The sequence below is a fragment of the Clinocottus analis genome, unplaced genomic scaffold (genome assembly GCF_023055335.1).
Source record: "Clinocottus analis isolate CAN_PGR_092001 unplaced genomic scaffold, fCliAna1.0.p SCAF_47, whole genome shotgun sequence".
Classification (NCBI taxonomy): Eukaryota; Metazoa; Chordata; class Actinopteri; order Perciformes; family Cottidae; genus Clinocottus; species Clinocottus analis.
Window position 1 is genome coordinate 305379 of NW_027176204.1, and position 22122 is coordinate 327500.

At 41.9% G+C, this 22122-nt stretch overlaps 1 protein-coding gene across 4 annotated transcripts in view; it reads left to right on the forward strand.

Moving 5' to 3' along the window:
* nhsb (Nance-Horan syndrome b (congenital cataracts and dental anomalies)) overlaps window positions 1-22122 on the forward strand; it is a 47233-nt gene continuing 25111 nt past the window's right edge. For all 4 annotated transcript variants that reach the window (XM_068599396.1, XM_068599398.1, XM_068599399.1 and 1 more), the window contains exon 1: window positions 1-574. In XM_068599396.1, the coding sequence (XP_068455497.1) occupies window positions 295-574 (280 nt within the window). In that variant the 5' untranslated portion in view covers window positions 1-294. The remainder of the gene's footprint in view (window positions 575-22122) is intronic.

Consider the following 22122-nt stretch of genomic DNA (forward strand, 5'->3'; position numbering starts at 1 on the left):
TCCTCACACCACTGACCTGGGCTTAGCTGTGTCCTGCATGTGTGTGCATGTGTGTGCGTGTGTGAGCGGGAGTGTGAGTGATCCCCACGAACCAGCAGCAGGATGGAGGATCTCAAGGAGAACCTGGGAACTTTGGATTGACGCCCGGGGATAGCGCGCGGTCGGCCCGAGCCTCATCGGGGTTCTCGTGGATTTATAGATTTGGATGTTGTCTGTTTCCCCCTTTCCCTCTTTCCGTCTAGGCAGTGGGAATTTACACTTGGCGTACAACTGCTTTTATTTCTGGCGTGCAAAATGCCATTTGCCAAACGGATTGCGGAGCCGCAGCTTCTGTGCAGGCACCCGATCCCCAACGATGAAGGGCTGCTGTTCGAGGACCTGTGTGCCATCAGTAACGTGGTTCTGTCCCGGACCCTGCGACAGCTGTCCGACCTGGCCCGGCACGCCTGCTCCTTATTTCAGGAGCTGGAGAACGACATCATCAGCACCAACCAGCGGGTCTGGGTCCTCCAGAACAAGATAGGCCACATCCAGCAGACCACCAGCGCCCTGGACCCGAAGAAGGAGGCAGTGCGTGAGTAGACCCCCGCGAGCACGAACAACATGTGACGATGTCCACCTGAGCAGTGCGGGGCGGGTTTTGTTCTCATGTACACCCGACATGTGTGCTTTCGTGCTTCGAAGGGCGCACGCCTCAAAATTATTTTTACCCAGCTGCACGCGCGCGCCTCAGACGCGGCGCGCGCTCCCCCTCATTGAAATGTGTCACACGGTTGCGTTTGCACATTTCACCCAGAGATGCGTTTCACTGCGCGGGACGTGTTGCCTGCGCGCCCGTTTAGGCGGTCCAGACTCGGTGTGTGCGTGTGTGTGCGCGCGTGTGTGTGTGTGTGTGTGTGTGTGTGTGTGTGTGTGTGTGTGTGTGTGTGTGTGTGTCCGTCGACGACGACTGTGGGGGGTGGTGGTGGTGGTGGTGGTGGTGGGGGGGGGGGGGGTCGGTGTGTGCGTGTGTTCGCGGAGCGGAGGGGCGTGTGTTGCCGCTGCATTGGCTCAGCTTCGCGGGCTCGTGCTGCGGGTTCTCCACCTGAAGCTGTTCACGCGCTGCTGTGGGGGACAGAAACACCGCCTCGTTAATTCAGGGTGTGAATACTGAAGCTCAGAGGCGAGGATCTGGTAAACGGTGTGTGTGTGTGTGTGTGTGTGTGTGTGTGTGTGTGTGTGTGTGTGTGTGTGTGTGTGTGTGTGTGTTGTCAGAGGCGGCTCCCCGTGCGTCAAACCCACCCTTTCCTCACGCAGCGGCACCAACAGCATCAGTAATGAACCCAGATGCTCGTGTGCAGAGTAAACATGGACTGACCATGACGAGATGTTCAGGTGTAGATGAAGACAGATCATTAAACACACACACACACACACACACACACACACACACACACACACACACACACACACACACACACACACAACCCCCCCCCCCTCCCAAAAAAACAGCCTGAATGGCATCAAGGCGCCCAGTTGAATGGGAGCGCTGGCGCTGAGCAGCGTGTTATTTATGTCCTCTGCAGTCCTCCAGAAGGCTTTCGGTTCTAGACCCGCTCTTCTGATCCTTCGCTGCTGTAGGTTTTCATAATCTGGGACAGTCAAAGAGCATTTTGGGGCCTAAAGCTACTGTAGGCTCATGAACTCCCTCTTTGGATTACCCCCCCCCCCCTCCTCACACACACACACACACACACACACACACACACACACACACACACACACACACACACACAGGATGTCTTCATGACATAAAGATCTTGCTGCTTGTTGGTCTCTGCTGGACTCTACTTGGTGTGTTCATGAGTGTCGTCAGTGGAGAAGCAGCAGCAGAGCGCTCACAGACCTTCATGTCACACTTCAACTCTGACATGTTGACTTGTTCCACCTGCAGCTCATTTAAAATCAACACTTTGTTCTAAAATCCTGAGTTTGGCCCCTACGGGAGCCCGAGAGGTCAATCTGCACGCAAAGTTCTGAAGATGTATTCAATTTAATTTGATTGTGTTTTCAGAATGTGTGAAATGTTTGTCAGACCTCTGAGTGTTGTTCAAATTCATCAATATGAGAGAATAAAGCTGAACTGATTACAATGAAATGACCACAACACTCAGACACATAGATAGAAACACTTTTCTATCTATCTATCTATCTATCTATCTATCTATCTATCTATATATATATATATATATATATATATATATATATATATATATATATATATATATATATATATATATATATAGAATATATATATATATATATATATATATATATATATATATATATATATATATATATATATATATATATATATATATGTGTGTGTGTGTGTGTGTGTGTGTGTGTGTGTGTGTGTGTGCAGTCTGGCAGGATGGTGCCTGTTCGATTCCTCTCAGTGTGATGAACTTGTTTGTTCTCATGTCTGGAGGAGTTTGCAGTGACGTAGGAGCTTCATTCATCCTTCATCTCTATTTTGGTCTTTGATATTTCATTCAACGCAGCGTCGAGTGAACTGCGTCTGTGGGACTTCAGCCATGAGAGTCCTCTGGACACCAACGCTCAGACTTGGATGCCCACCAAAGTTTTGCTATTTTTATTCAGCTTGCAAAAGAGCGATTATCTGGCCGGGCTCTGAATGGCAGCAGTAACCCAGAGCTGCTGCTCTTCTCTGTCCTCACAGGCTGACGGCAGAGCAACAGTTGCCTCACTTCACAGTCGAGTGTCTCGCGCTCGCAGCCGGTGGACCTGCTCAGTGGGAGCGTCCTGGTCGCGGCGGCGGCGTTCAGCGCGGAGACACTTTGTGTCCGTCAGTCAACACAATGTGTTGTGTTGGACGTTGTGGTCGTCATGTGATGGCAGCGTGACGACGGGAGGCCGTCCATGGACCAACTGGGTGGTGATTCCTTCTCAATATTTCACTTTCTTTCCAGTGCGTCCGCTTGGTCGACACAGCTGCTGATGTAAGCTCTGTGTTGCAGCGCTGCAGAGGATGTATGAGACATTTACTTTACCTGACGACCGGCTCTTGGATTCTGTCCCACTAAACGAGATCAAATGAGATGTTTGATATCTGTCCTTTCCTCCAGCTGATGAGTCCATGTCAGGGTTCACTGTTTGTCTGGATGCTGCTTCCTGTGGTTATAAAGAGTCTTAGAGTCCACGCTGCGCTCTTCAGGGTCATTCAATGTGTTACTGTAAAAGTCCTGGAAAACTAGAAAGTATTCATTTATTAGAGGACTGAAGCCGGAGAACGATGATCATTTTGACTTTTAAAGATGAAATGAAAACTAATTGGCAGTTAAAATGGTTGCAGATGGATTTTCTGTTGCTCAACTGGTTGACTGAACAACTTCCTTGAGGACTTCCTGTTGCTGCAGCGTTACCTCGTGTTGCGTTCAAGTACACGGTGATGTTCATGTCATCAAGTGCTGCTGGAGGGACACAAAGATGCCTCAATGCAGCAAAAACATCAAGACAAAACAAGAGTGTCCCTCCAGCAGCACGTAATAGTATTACTATGATAAATATGATCATAATATTACTATGATAAATATGATCATAATGTTACTATGATAAATATGATCATAATATTACTATGATAAATATGATCATAGTATTACTATGATAAATATGATCATAATGTTACTATGATAAATATGATCATAATATTACTATGATAAATATGATCATAATATTACTATGATAAATATGATAATAGTATTACTATGATAAATATGATAATAATATTACTATGATAAATATGATCACATATGATAATAGTATTACTATGATAAATATGATCACATATGATAATAGTATTACTATGATAAATATGATAATAGTATTATTATGATAAATATGATAATAGTATTATTATGATAAATATGATAGCATATGATAATAGTATTGCTCATTGTCTCTTTACACTGCATTGCTACAACATTGTAATTTGTGGGAAAGTTCACGTGTTGATGGGTTTTCAGGAGGACTCTCTTGAGTCTAGTTTGTCTAGTGCGATCATTGTGAGCATGCTAGCATGTTAGCATGTTAGCATGCTGACGTGAGGCTCAGAGCACTGCTGCACGGCCTCGTACAGCCACCAGCACGCTGTGGACTCTGGTCTTTGTTCTCAGCTGAGCTCGTGTTGTGTTCAGGTCCTTCTGTACCCACGGTAACACCCAGCGCTCACCTGTCAAAGAGACGGAAGTATCAACAAACTGGAGCAAAATGGCCGCCATCATCCAAACGATATCAATATTGACACAAACACAATGTATTCAGCAGATTGTGAAGGAGCGATGGAGCCACATTGTGTGCTTTCACTTGTTAATGAACCACAACAAATGTACACATTACACACAACACATGAGACACAAACAGCAAACATCCTGATGCTGGTTTGACTGCACGGCTAGCATGCTTTAGCTAGCATGCTAACCATCACATGACACTGTTAGCACTGATGGTGTGGGTTCAGGAGCAGAAGCAGCTCCCATCAGCTCTGCTGCTGCAGAACACACACACACACACACACACACACACACACACACACACACCACAGGATTTTAATGTGAACATATTTGTCTGTAGTAAATAGGCTGCGCTGCTGTGGCAACACAGGTTTCTTCCTGATGTGCAAATAAAGCACATTTGACTTTGAAGTGTGTGAGTTTGTCCGTGCAGCCGGCTTCTGCCTCTCGTCTGCATAGTAACAGCAGAGCCACGCTTCAGCTGAGTCAGTCGCTCTCACATGTTTTATATCGCTTGTCGTCCAACAGCTTCAGCTGTGACGCTCGTTGAGTTCAGGAGAGAAGCGATGTCAGCAGTGTGTGAAGTCATTGTGTTTTGTTTCTGCTGTCGGACATGAACAACAAGTCAAAGCAGGAATAGAAGCACATTATTTATCAGCTTCACTCTGTGCAGCAGCACATGAATCTGTTCACTGTGTTTCTGAACAAAGTCCAGAGATCTGATTCCAACCACACGAGGCCGCTTAGCATACACTGTCCAACACGTATCGCATGTCTCTCTCTCACACACACACACACACACACACACGCACACACACACACACACACACACACACACACACACACACACACACACACACACACACACACACACCTCACACTAACAGCATCTATTCAGATGTTTTCTACATCCAGTGGGTGAGTGTGTGTGTGAGTGTGTGTGTGTGTGTGTGCGTGTGTGTGTGTGTGTGTGTGTGTGTGTGTGTGTGTGTGTGTGTGTGTACGGGCTGGTGTGTCTCTCGTGGCTTCTTCAGTGTCTGTCTCCATCTGTCTTTCCCTCCATGGTTGCATATCTGTGTCCATTCTCCTCCTCCTCTCCATCCATACCTCTTCCCTCACTGCCCTACTTTCCCCATCATCATCAGCATGGAGAGACTTCTGCCTCTTGACAGCATATTTAATGTTTAATGCACTTTGATTTCCACCCAGACACTTACAAGCCGGAGAGGAGAGTTTAATAAAGGGTGAGCTGGAGAGAAAGGAACTCCTGCTCGTGTAGGAATCCTGACGTGAAAGGAGAGGAAACAAGTCAAATGGTGAAAGGAGAGATGTCAGGATATTGAAGAACGCTAAAGAGCAACATCACGTTTAGACCAACAGGTGGCGCTAACCCTTTCCCTCATTAGTGCTGAACACAGAGCAGCTGAGGCTGAACGTCATCAGTTTCTCTAGAAACTTTAGTGTTGAACAAATGGAAGCTTTGACCTGACGGTGGCGCTAGAGATGCTGCAGGTCACAAACCCAGGAGCAATAAGATGTAACTCCCAGTAACGTGGAGGAGAATGCACTGGTTCCCACTCGGCCCACAGGCTGAACATCTTCTCCAGGCCTGCTGAAGTTTGACAGGTGAAGGCCTGGAGGTGTCGTACGGGCATCTCTTTCACACCGTGCTCCACCGCTACATCTTCTTTATGGTATTTATTTATTTTTTGCAATCCTGTGAGTGATCACTGGGTCGACATGGCAGCAAGGCTGAGTGTCACCATGAATCACACCGCGTGTGTCGCTGGTAGAGGACGGCATTGACCTGGTGTGGTGAGGGTCAGAGAGCAGCACATGAACACATGAGCGACCTCACGCGGGCGTGGACGGCTGGCCAATCACAGCGCTGATACGACGCAGGCCTTCAGACACAGCAGTGGGATTCTTTATGATGCATGATTCTAATATTGATGGTGGATACGCGTCCTCAGCAAAGCATCCTCTGTCTGTGGAGCAGTCGGGATGTGTGTCACGTGATGTGCACATTAAAAACAAACTCGAGAAGCTTTCACAATTAGACCCATTTGGCCACGTTCGTGTTTAAAAGAGAGCCTCCATTCATCCGGCGTCAGCACATCGCTGCCTCCAGGAGACGCTGGTCCGTGTGAGCGCCTCAGCCCATGAACAGGCCGCTTCATGTCAGGTGTTCTGTATTCACAGGAGGATCCCAGGAAGACGCCAAGAAAGAAGTCCCTCACTTTACGTTTCAATGCACCAACAGCACATTAGTTTCATCAAATGAATTCCCTGAGACTGACAGCTCCGTCATCAGAGAGGAGGCGGGTCAGAGAGATCGTTTATGCAAAGAGGATCAGGGAAGAGGGGACTTAAAATCTTAGAATATTTCTAAAATGATGACGTTTTCATCACCAAGAGAAGAGTTGGCTCAAGCTCTCATTTCCTCTTCTGTTTCTTCTGTATTCTCTTTTCGTTGTGTGTAATATGTTCAGAGACCCACAAACTCACAACTGAGTGGAAGCGCATGGTGGGTCCGCTCATGTCGCAGCAGAGCCATGAGGCGTGTGATGGCGTTGTGTGTTTGTTATTGTCGTGTGCACGAGACATCGCAGCTCTGCTTCACGTGACACACACGCTGAGTTTCAGCTCCATGTCATGGAGAGAAGATCACCACCACGCATGTTCTGCTCTGTTCCAAGTACCTTCAACGCTTATTTAGGCTGAAGTGATTCCACCGCCTGAAATGCAGTAACACACACACACACACACACACACACACACACAAAACCCGCTGAACTCTGCGAGCCTCTTCTTTCGGTCTCTTATGTTATCATTTTAAATTCTGCTTTAAGTGCTCGGCTCTCTGCTGCCATGAAACATGCAGCGCTGCACATCACAGACGAGTCTGTGCACACACACACACACACACACACACACACACACACACACACACACACACACACACACACACACACACACACACCTCCAACATGTTGTGTAGTTCTGATGCAGCTGAGCAGCCAAAACACACACAAGACGTGAAGAAGTCAAACTGGTCCTTTGGCTCATCATCAAGAAGAGAACGTTGGCTCAATGAAGCTGGAAGGACATTTAAACATATAGGAACAAAACGTCTTTACTCAGGCTTTATAGATGCATTTATTGTATATATATATATATATATATATATATATATATATATATATATATATATATATATATATTCTTAACATATTACATTTTGATTCAGGTCGACTGTTGAGTAATATTTTAATTCCCATTACATCACGGTGTTTTACTTCACGTGTTTTACGTCACATGTTTTACTTCACGTGTTTTACGTCACATGTTTTACTTCACATGTTTTACTTCACGTGTTTTACGTCACATGTTTTACTTCACATGTTTTACTTCACGTGTTTTACGTCACATGTTTTACATCACATGTTTTACTTCACATGTTTTACTTCACGCGTTTTACGTCACGTGTTTTACATCACATGTTTTGCTTCACATGTTTTACTTCACATGTTTTGCTTCACATGTTTTGCTTCACATGTTTTACTTCACATGTTTTACTTCACTTCAGAGCACTTTATGGCAGCTGCTCGTTGCCGTGCAGCTTTTGACTGTTGTGGATTTTAAAAGGCAGCAACTTTTGAGGGATATCAAGTTTATTTTGTACGAGTCGACATGCTTCCAGCTACATGAGGATCTGTGTGTGTGTGTGTGTGTGTGTGTGTGTGTGTGTGTGTGTGTGTGTGTGTGTGTGTGTGTGTGTGTGTGTGTGTGTGTGAAGATAAGAAACACAAGTTAGCTTTACGTTTATACTTCCAGATGCTGAATGAGGTCTTTTACAAGAGAGTGTCATGTGATCATAGTGTCATGTGATCATAGTGTCATGTGATCATAGTGTCATGTGATCACAGTGTCATGTGATCATAGTGTCATGTGATCATAGTGTCATGTGATCACAGTGTCATGTGATCATAGTGTCATTTGATCACATGACACTGTGATCACAGTGTCATGTGATCACAGTGTCATGTGATCACAGTGTCATAGTGACATCACGAGTGTGACGCCTGACAACATACAGACACACACACGTTATACAGTGATAACAACTGTACTTTAACACACCACAGCTCTGCTCCTAAAACTCTAGACTGCAGCTCAGTGCATTGCTTCTTTCTGTGTGTGTGTGTGTGTGTGTCCAAAATGCCCACCATGCATAAATGCCTCTCAGATGTGTGTGTGTGTGTGTGTGTGTGTGTGTGTGTGTGTGTGTGCGTGTGTGTGTGTGTGTGTGTGTGTGAGCACACTTGTGTGTCAGCCTCCTGTGACATGCTGAGCTGAACTGTCCTGAGCGGCTGTCATCAGTGTCAGGAGACCTTCATCATCATCATCATCATCATCATCATCATTCCCCCAAAACCTCTGACAGATGGCTGGGGACCAAAAAATGCACATAGTCAGCAATGTCTCTGTGTCAGTGTGTGTGTGTGTGTGTGTGTGTGTGTGTGTGTGTGTGTGTGTGTGTGTGTGTGTGCTCTCTGAGTGGACGTCTCTGTCATCTCGTGGCTCCCAGCATGCAGCAGTGTGTTTAGCTCCTCGAGCACCAACGAGTAACTTTGATCTGTCTGAACTCAACGCAGCCAGAGGCAAAGACGCAAAGACGCAAAGATGCAAAGACGCAAAGAAGCAAAGCAGCGAGCAGGCGTAGAGAGAGGTTGTTGGCTCTGTTTCATCAATAGAGGATGAGAACCTAGAGGATGCAGGTGTTTACTTCATCAATAACTCCTCTCATGCTTTGAGTAATAACGGTGACGTTGAGTTCCTCTTTCAATAACTCCTAATAAATATGAAATCTCATGAACTTCAATGAAACAAAACTTTAATTTAAGTTCATTTCAATGAATTCATTTGAAATAAAACCTGAAAGTCAGAGTTTGAGTCAGCAGCTTGAGCTTCTCCACACAGCAGAAGCATGAAGCCTCCTCACAGCTCCTCAAGGCTCACGGGTTCCCACACAGAGGCTCTCAGACCATCTCTGTACTTCACAGGGTGCTGTTGGCAACGAGCAGCATGTTAAAACACACACACACACACACACACACACACACACACACACACACACACACACACAATGTCTCTCTTTAAATAGCCATGCAGAATAAGAACGTGTGGACAAAACTGAGCTAATGATGAGTGAGCACAAAAGAGCATAAGACGGACAGATTAAGTCTCCTGAAGTCATTTTTAACCACTCCTTGAACTTAATCCTGATTATCTGGGTCCATGTGCAGCAGATAAATTACACCTGCAGGTCTGTGACAGATGCTGCTCCCTCAGCTCAGCAGCGCTGTTAGCTGGAAGGACCGGGCGTCGCGTGTTGTTAGCGGTATTAGCAGATGACAAAAAGAGGATAGGAAGCCAATTCTATCAATAATGTTGAGACCATCGGGGTTCAGAATATGGACAGCAGAGATTATGAGTATCAACGGGGGATTTAGGGGCAAAGCGTGGATGGTAGAGATGGTTTTCACCAGAAGAGCTCCAGGCTGGACTTATCCAACCATCAGCATGAGATGGAAACAGATGGAGTCAGAAAGGCTCAGAGAGGTTGTCTGCTGCTTGTTTTAAGGACTGAGCCGCTCAGGAGTTCCTCAAGCAGATCCCTCCGTAAGAACCTGAGCTCAAAGGAGATCAAACTAATTGGACTACGAGCACAAAGTCAACATGCTCGCCACACTGTGGGCGTGAGAGAGAGAGAGGGCAGGTACAGCTGCACCGTGTGTGTGTGTGTGTGTGTGTGTGTGTGTGTGTGTGAACACAAATTGTAGATTAAACTACATTCTAAACACATTTTTACAAATTAGCAACAGATCTGCGCTCACAGAAGAAACTTGCTGTTGGTTGAGTTCCTCGTCTGAAGTATTACAGCTGAATTAATCCAGTTCCTCGCTGGCTGGTGAGGACACGCTGCACTAATGAGCCTTATATCTGTCACTGCCCGTTGTATCAGTGGGCCGCTAAAGCCACAACTTGTTCCTGCGTTACACACATGCATTATGTACACACACACACACACACACACACACACACACACACACTCCTCAATGTTTTTCCCAAACAGGAACTCCCTTTTCCTTATACCTGAGCCACACACAGGCAGCACAGTGAGGACGCCACGAGCATGACAGTGTGTGTGTGTGTGTGTGTGTGTGTGTGTGTGTGTGTGTGTGTGTGTGTGTGTGTGTGTGCTCTGCACGTGTGTTGTGTGTTGTGTGTCTGGCTTGATGGGTGTGCTAATGTTCCTCTGGATGACAGGCCAGAGATGTGCTAGCTCAACGCTGCAGGCAACCACAGCTGTTGCAGAGGAGACGAGGAGAGGAGAGGAGGAGAGGAGATGAGGAGACATGATAGTGGAGTGCGAGTGTTTCATTGGAGGAACTCGCTGGCATGGTGTTGCACACGCCGTCAGAGTCTGTGTTGAACGCATTGGGAGTTTGAAACCAGAGAATGACATGGGAGGTGATGAGAGGAGGGGAAGGTTGTTTACCCAACATTATGCAGGAGGAACACTCCAGATACAACTGGTGTGAAATAATTACAGGATCCTGACAGATTCTGCTCCCATTCCATGCTCTAGTAATTATCACCACAGTCGAATAATTACAGTAGCAAGAAATTACAATTAACCAGTTGTGTGGCTTACCGGGGACTCCCACGGTGTGTGTGTGTGTGTGTGTGTGTGTGTGTGTGTGTGTGTGTGTGTGTGAGTGTGTGTGTGTCTTACCCAGCAGATTACTCCGCTGAGGCCGAGTCCCTATAGATGACATGCGATGGCAGATTAATAGCCTAACATATTAAAGTCACAATCCCTATTATTTCCCTTGTATCAGTGCTTAATCAGTTAATATCTCTCAGCTGAGGACGTCTTCAGCGCGGCGCTCCTCTGCGTCACCTTCAGCGTTATCTCCAATTAATCACAGTTAATTGGCATATGGTTCTTTTTTGTACAGTAGTTTTCCAGATCAGAGCATTGCATAACTCAGCGTGCAGTGAAACCATTAAGTCGAGACTATCTGCAAAGCGCTTTTCATCCAGAATGCAAAGCTGTGAGTTTAAAGGACGCGTCCGCGGACGGCAGACAGGACCTTTAATCCATGCGTGTTAAAGTGAAGCGGGCCATATGGTTCTGCAGTGGATCAGAAGCTCTGATCCTGAGGATGATACGGCTGAACCTTCCTGCAGCGCGTGGTCGCGGCCCTGAGAGCTGATCTCGCTCAGGCGCAGCGTCGTCGTCACGTCCGGTAAACGGCTTGACGCGCTTTGGTGTTCGGGTTGCCGACACCGTGCACGACGCTGTCGAGACAGCAGAGAAATAATAAAAAACATGTCTAGAAGAGGTTAGCTATTCTCTTTTCTGCTGTGTCCTGCACACACACACACACACACACACACACACACACACACACACTCCTGTACAACATACTCTGACATAAACACACAGATGCACAAACCAGACCAGAGCGTGGACGTCCTCTCGTCCTCTTGGTGAAAGAGGAGAAGACGATTAAACATTAAGACAGTTTGTCATGAGATGGAGCTCACGACCTTCTGTAACCCGTCCAGAGAGAAAGGTGTTGTCCATCTCATCACACGAGCACCTGCGTTGTTGCAGAACCGTGTAGGGTTGACGTTCACGACTGCAGTGAGCAGTCAGGATGTCTTGAAACGCAGCGAGCAGGTGAATCCAGGTGAAAGACGCTCACCTGACTTCTTGAAGGGAGTCTGCAGCGTCACAGATAAGGAAGCTTGCTGAAGGCTTTTTCAACTGCAGGATTATTAAAATTAACATTATGCAGAAGGTCAGATCAGTATCAGGATGTGTAATGTAGTGCAGGTTTAATGCACTTACACGAGCACACACACACACACACACACACTCACACACACTCACACACACACACACACACTCACACACTCACACACACACACTCACACACACACACACTCACACACACTCACACACACACACACACACACACATTCACAAAGTTTTGTTCTTTTACTGAAGTAATTATAGTTACTCAACTTTATACTTCTCATCCTCCACATATCGTATTTCATGTGCGCTCATGAGTCACAAGACGTTACGGTTCTTCTGTTGAACCCGACATGGAGGAAAAGTAGAACCTTCAGATCTCTGCAGGACCTCAAGACAAGGAACTACCTCCACGTGGATGTTCTGGAAAACACATTCATAGATCTTTAGAGCTCGTTAATAGATCTTTAGAGCTCGTTAATAGATCTTTAGAGCTCGTTAATAGATCTTTAGAGCTCGTTAATAGATCTTTATTGCTAGTTAATAGATCTTTATTGCTAGTTAATAGATCTTTAGAGCTCGTTAATAGATCATTATAGCTCGTTAATAGATCTTTAGAGCTAGTTAATAGATCTTTATTGCTAGGTAATAGATCTTTAGAGCTCGTTAATAGATCATTATAGCTCGTTAATAGATCTTTATAGGTCGTTAATAGATCTTTAGAGCTCGTTAATAGATCTTTATAGCTCGTTAATAGATCTTTAGAGCTCGTTAATAGATCTTTGGAGCTCGTTAATAGATCATTATAGCTCGTTAATAGATCATCATAGCTCGTTAATAGATCTGTATTACTCGTTAATAGATCTTTAGAGCTCGTTAATAGATCTGTATTACTCGTTAATAGATCTTTAGAGCTCGTTAATAGATCTTTATTGTTGGTTAATAGATCTTTAGAGCTCGTTAATAGATCTTTATTGCTCGTTAATAGATCTTCATAGCTCGTTAATAGATCTTTATAGCTGGTTAATAGATCTTTAGAGCTGGTTAATAGATCTTTATAGCTGGTTAATAGATCTTTAGAGCTGGTTAATAGATCTTTAGAGCTGGTTAATAGATCTTTAGAGCTGGTTAATAGATCTTTAGAGCTGGTTAATAGATCTTTAGAGCTGGTTAATAGATCTTTAGAGCTGGTTAATAGATCTTTAGAGCTCATTAATAGATCTTTAGAGCTCATTAATAGATCTTTAGAGCTCATTAATAGATCTTTAGAGCTGGTTAATAGATCTTTAGAGCTGGTTAATAGATCTTTAGAGCTCGTTAATAGATCTTTAGAGCTCATTAATAGATCTTTAGAGCTCGTTAATAGATCTGCATCCTTTTCCTTAAGAATGAAAACAAGTTTTCAATGTTTTGTTTGAAACTCGTGAATAACGTCCATGTTTATTGTGAATGTTTTCATTGTGTAGTATTTCATTGTGTAGTATTTCATTGTATAGTACTTCATTGTGTAGTATTTCATTGTGTAGTATTTCATTGTGTAGTATTTCATTGTGTAGTATTTCATTGTATAGTACTTCATTGTGTAGTATTTCATTGTGTAGTATTTCATTGTGTAGTATTTCATTGTGTAGTATTTCATTGTGTATAGTATTTCATTGTGTAGTATTTCATTGTGTAGTATTTCATTGTGTATAGTATTTCATTGTGTAGTATTTCATTGTGTAGTATTTCATTGTGTAGTATTTCATTGTGTAGTATTTCATTGTGTATAGTATTTCATTGTGTAGTATTTCATTGTGTAGTATTTCATTGTGTAGTATTTCATTGTGTATAGTATTTCATTGTGTAGTATTTCATTGTGTAGTATTTCATTGTGTAGTACTTCATTGTGTAGTATTTCATTGTGTAGTACTTCATTGTGTAGTATTTCATTGTGTAGTATTTCATTGTGTATAGTATTTCATTGTGTAGTATTTCATTATGTATAGTATTTCATTGTGTAGTATTTCATTGTATAGTATTTCATTGTGTAGTATTTCATTGTGTAGTATTTCATTGTGTAGTATTTCATTGTGTATAGTATTTCATTGTGTAGTATTTCATTGTGTATAGTATTTCATTGTGTAGTATTTCATTGTGTATAGTATTTCATTGTATAGTATTTCATTGTGTAGTATTTCATTGTGTAGTATTTCATTGTGTAGTATTTCATTGTATAGTATTTCATTGTGTAGTATTTCATTGTGTAGTATTTCATTGTGTAGTATTTCATTGTGTATAGTATTTCATTGTGTAGTATTTCATTGTATAGTACTTCATTGTGTAGTATTTCATTGTGTAGTATTTCATTGTGTAGTATTTCATTGTGTAGTATTTCATTGTGTATAGTATTTCATTGTGTAGTATTTCATTGTGTAGTATTTCATTGTGTATAGTATTTCATTGTGTAGTATTTCATTGTGTAGTATTTCATTGTGTAGTATTTCATTGTGTATAGTATTTCATTGTGTAGTATTTCATTGTGTAGTATTTCATTGTGTAGTATTTCATTGTGTATAGTATTTCATTGTGTAGTATTTCATTGTGTAGTATTTCATTGTGTAGTACTTCATTGTGTAGTATTTCATTGTGTAGTACTTCATTGTGTAGTATTTCATTGTGTAGTATTTCATTGTGTATAGTATTTCATTGTGTAGTATTTCATTATGTATAGTATTTCATTGTGTAGTATTTCATTGTATAGTATTTCATTGTGTAGTATTTCATTGTGTAGTATTTCATTGTGTAGTATTTCATTGTGTATAGTATTTCATTGTGTAGTATTTCATTGTGTATAGTATTTCATTGTGTAGTATTTCATTGTGTATAGTATTTCATTGTATAGTATTTCATTGTGTAGTATTTCATTGTGTAGTATTTCATTGTGTAGTATTTCATTGTATAGTATTTCATTGTGTAGTATTTCATTGTGTAGTATTTCATTGTGTATAGTATTTCATTGTGTAGTATTTCATTGTATAGTACTTCATTGTGTAGTATTTCATTGTGTATAGTATTTCATTGTGTAGTATTTCATTATGTATAGTATTTCATTGTGTAGTATTTCATTATGTATAGTATTTCATTGTGTAGTATTTCATTGTGTAGTATTTCATTGTGTAGTATTTCATTGTGTAGTATTTCATTGTGTATAGTATTTCATTGTGTAGTATTTCATTGTGTAGTATTTCATTGTGTAGTATTTCATTGTGTAGTATTTTATTGTGTAGTATTTCATTGTGTAGTATTTCATTGTGTAGTATTTCATTGTGTAGTATTTCATTGTGTAGTATTTCATTGTATAGTACTTCATTGTGTAGTATTTCATTGTGTAGTATTTCATTGTGTAGTATTTCATTGTGTAGTATTTCATTGTGTAGTATTTCATTGTGTAGTATTTCATTGTATAGTATTTCATTGTGTATAGTATTTCATTGTGTAGTATTTCATTGTATAGTACTTCATTGTGTAGTATTTCATTGTGTAGTATTTCATTGTGTATAGTATTTCATTGTGTAGTATTTCATTGTGTAGTATTTCATTGTGTATAGTATTTCATTGTGTAGTATTTCATTGTGTAGTATTTCATTGTGTAGTATTTCATTGTGTATAGTATTTCATTGTGTAGTATTTCATTGTATAGTACTTCATTGTGTAGTATTTCATTGTGTAGTATTTCATTGTGTAGTATTTCATTGTGTAGTATTTCATTGTGTAGTATTTCATTGTGTATAGTATTTCATTGTGTAGTATTTCATTGTGTAGTATTTCATTGTGTAGTATTTCATTGTGTATAGTATTTCATTGTGTAGTATTTCATTGTGTATAGTATTTCATTGTGTAGTATTTCATTGTGTAGTATTTCATTGTGTATAGTATTTCATTGTGTAGTATTTCATTGTGTATAGTATTTCATTGTGTAGTATTTCATTGTGTAGTACTTCATTGTGTAGTATTTCATTGTGTAGTATTTCATTGTGTAGTATTTCATTGTGTATAGTATTTCATTGTGTAGTATTTCATTGTGTATAGTATTTCATTGTGTAGTATTTCATTGTGTATAGTATTTCATTGTGTAGTATTTCATTGTGTAGTATTTCATTGTGTATAGTATTTCATTGTGTATAGTATTTCATTGTGTAGTATTTCATTGTGTATAGTATTTCATTGTGTAGTACTTCATTGTGTAGTATTTCATTGTGTATAGTATTTCATTGTGTAGTATTTCATTGTGTAGTATTTCATTGTGTATAGTATTTCATTGTGTATAGTATTTCATTGTGTAGTATTTCATTGTGTATAGTATTTCATTGTGTAGTATTTCATTGTGTAGTATTTCATTGTGTAGTATTTCATTGTGTATAGTATTTCATTGTGTAGTATTTCATTGTGTAGTACTTCATTGTGTAGTATTTCATTGTGTAGTATTTCATTGTGTAGTATTTCATTGTGTAGTACTTCATTGTGTAGTATTTCATTGTGTAGTATTTCATTGTGTATAGTTTGTTTTGCAGGTTAAGGCTGGTAACAGACGATGTATTTAATATCTGTGGAGTAGTAGTATTTTATATATCACATTAATATTGATTCATTGTGTCTGTGGAGAATCACACAGTCTTGTAAAAGCAGACGTGGGCTGACGTCACGTCCACGGCTCATGTTCATGAATACATAGTACTTTATATATGTACTTTATTATCTAAGTTGTCTTTGCTGTCTTGGTGCTAACAGAAGCTAAAGCTACACAACAGGAAAGTGGTAAATAGTTAAATATGAAATGTTTCCAGTAGAAGTAGAGGAACTCCATTTCTTGTTATCTGCATGAAAGTATACGTTTGGAAGTATGAATTTACTCATGAAAAGATGTTTGAATCTTTCAGGACTTTCATCCAAATGGCCTAAAATGTTAAGAGCAACGTTTAAGTTGACATGAACTTGAGCCTGAAGTGAACTTGAGCCTGAAGTGAACTCTTGCGCCCACATTACCCACAATGCAACTCCATCATTGCAAGTAAAGTCTGAGATTCAGAGAAGTCTGAGAAGACTCTGATCTGACCAACAGCTGACTGGACGCGTCAGTAGATTAATATTCTCCAGTACTGTCACTTTAAATCCTTTTATTGCAGAACAGAAACATAAAGAAAAAACTGCTTTGTGTCAGAATGAGTTTCATGTGGTAGAACACGGGTTGACCTGCCCTCTGAAACACACCTGGCTGCTCAGGTGACGTCATCACTGAGTCACTGAGTCATCACTGAGTCACTGAGTCATCACTGAGTCATCACTGAGTCGTCACTGAGTCATCACTGAGTCACTGAGTCATCACTGAGTCATCACTGAGTCATCACTGAGTCACTGAGTCATCACTGAGTCGTCACTGAGTCATCACTGAGTCACTGAGTCATCACTGAGTCATCACTGAGTCGTCACTGAGTCATCACTGAGTCATCACTGAGTCGTCACTGAGTCACTGAGTCATCACTGAGTCATCACTGAGTCATCATTGAGTCATCACTGAGTCGTCACTGAGTCATCACTGAATCACTGAGTCATCACTGAGTCACTGAGTCATCACTGAGTCACTCAGTCATCACTGAGTCACTGAGTCATCACTGAGTCACTGAGTCATCACTGAGTCACTGAGTCATCACTGAGTCATCATTGAGTCATCACTGAGTCATCACTGAGTCATCACTGAGTCACTGAGTCATCATTGAGTCATCACTGAGTCGTCACTGAGTCATCACTGAGTCACTGAGTCATCACTGAGTCACTGAGTCATCACTGAGTCATCACTGAGTCACTGAGTCATCACTGAGTCATCACTGAGTCATCACTGAGTCACTGAGTCATCACTGAGTCATCGTGATGAAATCAAACAAGTCAAACACAAATCAAACGATGGCTTCTAGACAGATTGTTGGCTCAACCACCTGAAGACTTATTATGTATTATGTATCATGTATCATGTGTTATTCCTGGCAGCGGCCTCAGCATCATGTATGTTCTCACGTGCACATTTGCACAGAGTCAAATCCCTGCTGGGGTCTAAAGTCTGTGTGTGAAGCTGTCTGGACCGTTCAGTCCACTCAGGAAGTGATTACCTGAGCGTCCTCCAGCTGCTGGCTCAGGTTGTGTTGTTATTCTAACGACACAACCCTCACAACCTCAGTCACATCTGACACCTGCTACACACACACACACACACACACAAGCTGTTTCAGACACTGTGCTGTTCCTGCTACACACACACACACACTGTGCTGTTCCTGCTACACACACACACACACACACTGTGCTGTTCCTGCTACACACACACACACTGTACAACAGCAATATTTTTTATAAGAACAATTAATCAAATTAAAATGTTAAACAATGTGACAATAGCCATATGTCCATTCAAAGTTTTATAAAAACAGCAAAGAAAATGTCAAGAAGAAGAAGAAGAAGAAGAAGAAGAAGAAGAAGAAGAAGAAGAAGAAGAAAGAGAAGCAGAAGAAGAAGAAGAAGAAGAAGAAGAAGAAGAAAGAGAAGAAGAAGAAGAAGAAGAAGAAGAAGAAGAAAGAGAAGCAGAAGAAGAAGAAGAAGAAGAAGAAGAAGAAGAAAGAGAAGAAGAAGAAGAAGAAGAAGAAGAAGAAGAAAGAGAAGCAGAAGAAGAAGAAGGTGTGAAAAGAATAAGAGATAAAAGGACGACTTGGAGGGACGAAGCAGAAGGAGATAGAAGGAACTGTAGCTGTTGCACGTGTGTGTGTGTGTGTGTGTGTGTGTGTGTGTGTGTGTGTGTGTGTGAGAGAGAGAGAGAGACAGAGTATGTCGTGTGTGAGGGGGTAGTGTGTAAGAGAAGAGCAATAAGGCCGGGGTTCTTCCAGGAGACTCACTCTCACTGTCACATCGATCAGACGACAGCATCACACACACTCACGCACACACACACACTCACGCACGCACACTCTCGTGCATCACACACACTCACACACACACACACTCTCGTGCATCACTCACACACTCATGCATCACACACACTCTCGTGCATCACACACACACTCATGCATCACACACACACTCATGCATCACACACACTCTCGTGCATCACACACACACTCATGCATCACACACACTCTCGTGCATCACACACACACTCATGCATCACACACACTCTCGTGCATCACACACACTCTCGTGCATCACACACACACACACACTCTCGTGCATCACTCTCGTGCTCTTTCTGCGCTCTCATTAGTGCCGTTGTAGCAGTGAAGATGAGACGCGTTCACACCAGTAGATCGTTGCTGTGAGTTGTTTTACCTGCACAGGTTGGATCAGAGGACACGCCCAGTGTCTCAGTGCTGCAGCCAGCACCTGATGAGCTTAGCTTAGCATAGAGACTGTGACCCGCTAGCTGTTGAACTCTCACTGACGTTCAGATGAACGGCAGTCGCTTCACTTGTGGCCGTAGTACATAGTGACTAAAACCTGAATAAAACAATTTAAATTCAGGCTGGCCTGTTCCCTGTTTCCAGTTTTTATGAATTATTCCTTTTTAGACGAGATCATTTGGCCATAACCTCGCTGCTCGGCCCTCAAACGCCTCACCGCCTGCAGCTCGCAGCCGAAACACCGAGCAGCACGTTCAGAAACAACAGCGCCACATTGAGAGATCCACGGGAACACGAGGGCAGCAACAGAATGAAGAGGTACGAGTTTATTTATAATGCAGTGACAATATGGGAACAGAATATATTCCGGTTGTTGTCTTTGTTCTGCATCAGCTCCTGAGGAGCTTTAAAAAGGGGGCGGGGTTTAAAACACAGGAGGCTGGAAGGAAATGTCTTTCATATGAATAATCACAAAGTTAGGATACAGATTCATTTTATAGAGACTGGCACACACACACACACACACACACACACACACACACACAGGGCTACAGGGTGTGCCCAGCATCAGTGAGTACTGCCTGCCTGCTCTCTTCCTCCTGCTGCTCTTATTGGTTCCTGCCCAATCCGGCCGTCCAATCACATCAGCAGGCTGAGTCTGTGCATCGACTGGCAAATAATCTGCAGTTTTACAACAACACCAGCACCATTGTCTCCGTTTCTCTCTGCGCTCGCATCTCGCTCCAGAAAGTGATGGATGGCATGTGAGGATTATAAAGACTTCCTACATGCACAAGTCTGTGAAATCCCTGGATCCTTCCTCTTGTATGCCATACATATACTGCATATATATATATATATATATATATATATATATATATATATATATATATATATATATATATATATATATATATATATATATATATATCCAACTAGTACAGTATATTGTACATGTGCACATTATTCTAGCTATGTGGCAGAATGCATCTGTAAAAAGTGTTGTTGTTGCCTGAGCCTGTCATTTAGTTGAGTAGAGGCTTATGAAGCTGTAGTGAATTATTAAGCAGGCTGAATTATTGGGCTGGAGCGAGTGAGCGAGTGAGCGAGAGAGAGAGAGAGAGAGAGAGAGGTCTGGACAAAAATAGGTCAACCTAGCAGTGGCAACCCAGGGAAGTAGAAATGATTCTCTCTCTGAGGAGGAGCTTTGTGTGTGTGTGTGTGTGTGTGTGTGTCATGGAGGATGTGTATTTGTCAGTAGCTCGTGGTGTAATGCTAATTCATGTGCTACAACAAAGCAGTTTAAGAGGAAAGGTTCCAGTGAGCATGAAGGAGAGTTAACACACACACAGGATCCAACAAATAAATAATAACACACTCTGGACACGCCAGCGTCATGTGTGTGTGACTCCTCTGCTTTGATATTGTAATCATGTGTTTTACCAGGTAACTAAGTACTTTACTGAAGTAGTACTACCGGTACTTACATGTGGGTATGTTTTACTACTTTATACTTTTACACTTCATTTATTTGATGGCTTAGATGAAGATTGTGCCATATATATATATATATATATATATATATATATATATATATATATATATATATATATATATATATATATATATATATCCTTAACATCCTATAACATACTGTTAAGGATTGGTGGTGCAGTCTGTTTGGTTTGTAAACCCTTTATAACTCTTATAACCCTTATAACCCTTTATAACCCTTATGGACCCTTATAACCCCTTTATAACTCTTATACCCCTTTATAACCCTTATGGACCCTTATAACCCCTTTATAACCCTTATAACCTCTTTATAACCCTTATGGACCCTTATAACCCTTATGAACCCTTATAACCCCTTTATAATCCTTATAACCTCTTTATAACCCTTATGGACCCTTATAACCCTTTATAACCCTTATAACCTCTTTATAACCCTTATGGACTCTTATAACCCCTTAATAACCTTTATACATTTGTTCTCAGTTCCATGAACATTTTCTAATAATTCGGTGTTTTCCTCAGAAACAGTGAGCGTGATGTTTCAGCTGTCAGCTCTTCTGGCTTCTGATTGGTTGTTGGCGAGCAGCTGACGTGGTCCAGCCCTCACACACGTTATACCTCGAACGCCTTGAAGTTCACGTCTCTGGTTGAAGAGAAGCATGCAAACGACTGACTAGAGAACCTATGAGGTCCATGAAGCGTGGAGCTGGGCGGCGGCTCACAGCATGAATGACGAGCTTCATGAAGCTAGTTGATGACATGATGTATTTGTATTGTCTCCGGTCAGATGTTTGCTCCTGAGCAGCATCTGAGCTGCGAGGCCGTCGGAGACGTCCAGGTTCTTCATGTTTCATGACGTTAACTCTATTTTAACCAGCCTTGAATCTTCCTATCTTCAGTAGACTGACTTTAGCACAACGTAGAAGGATATGATGGATGAAATAAAACAAACATTCATATCATGATGGTCTGTGGCCTGCTGGCCCGATGCATCACATCCTGCTGCAGCAGGAAGGTCAGCCAGAGGTCAGAGGAAGGTCAACCAGAGGTCAGAGGAGAA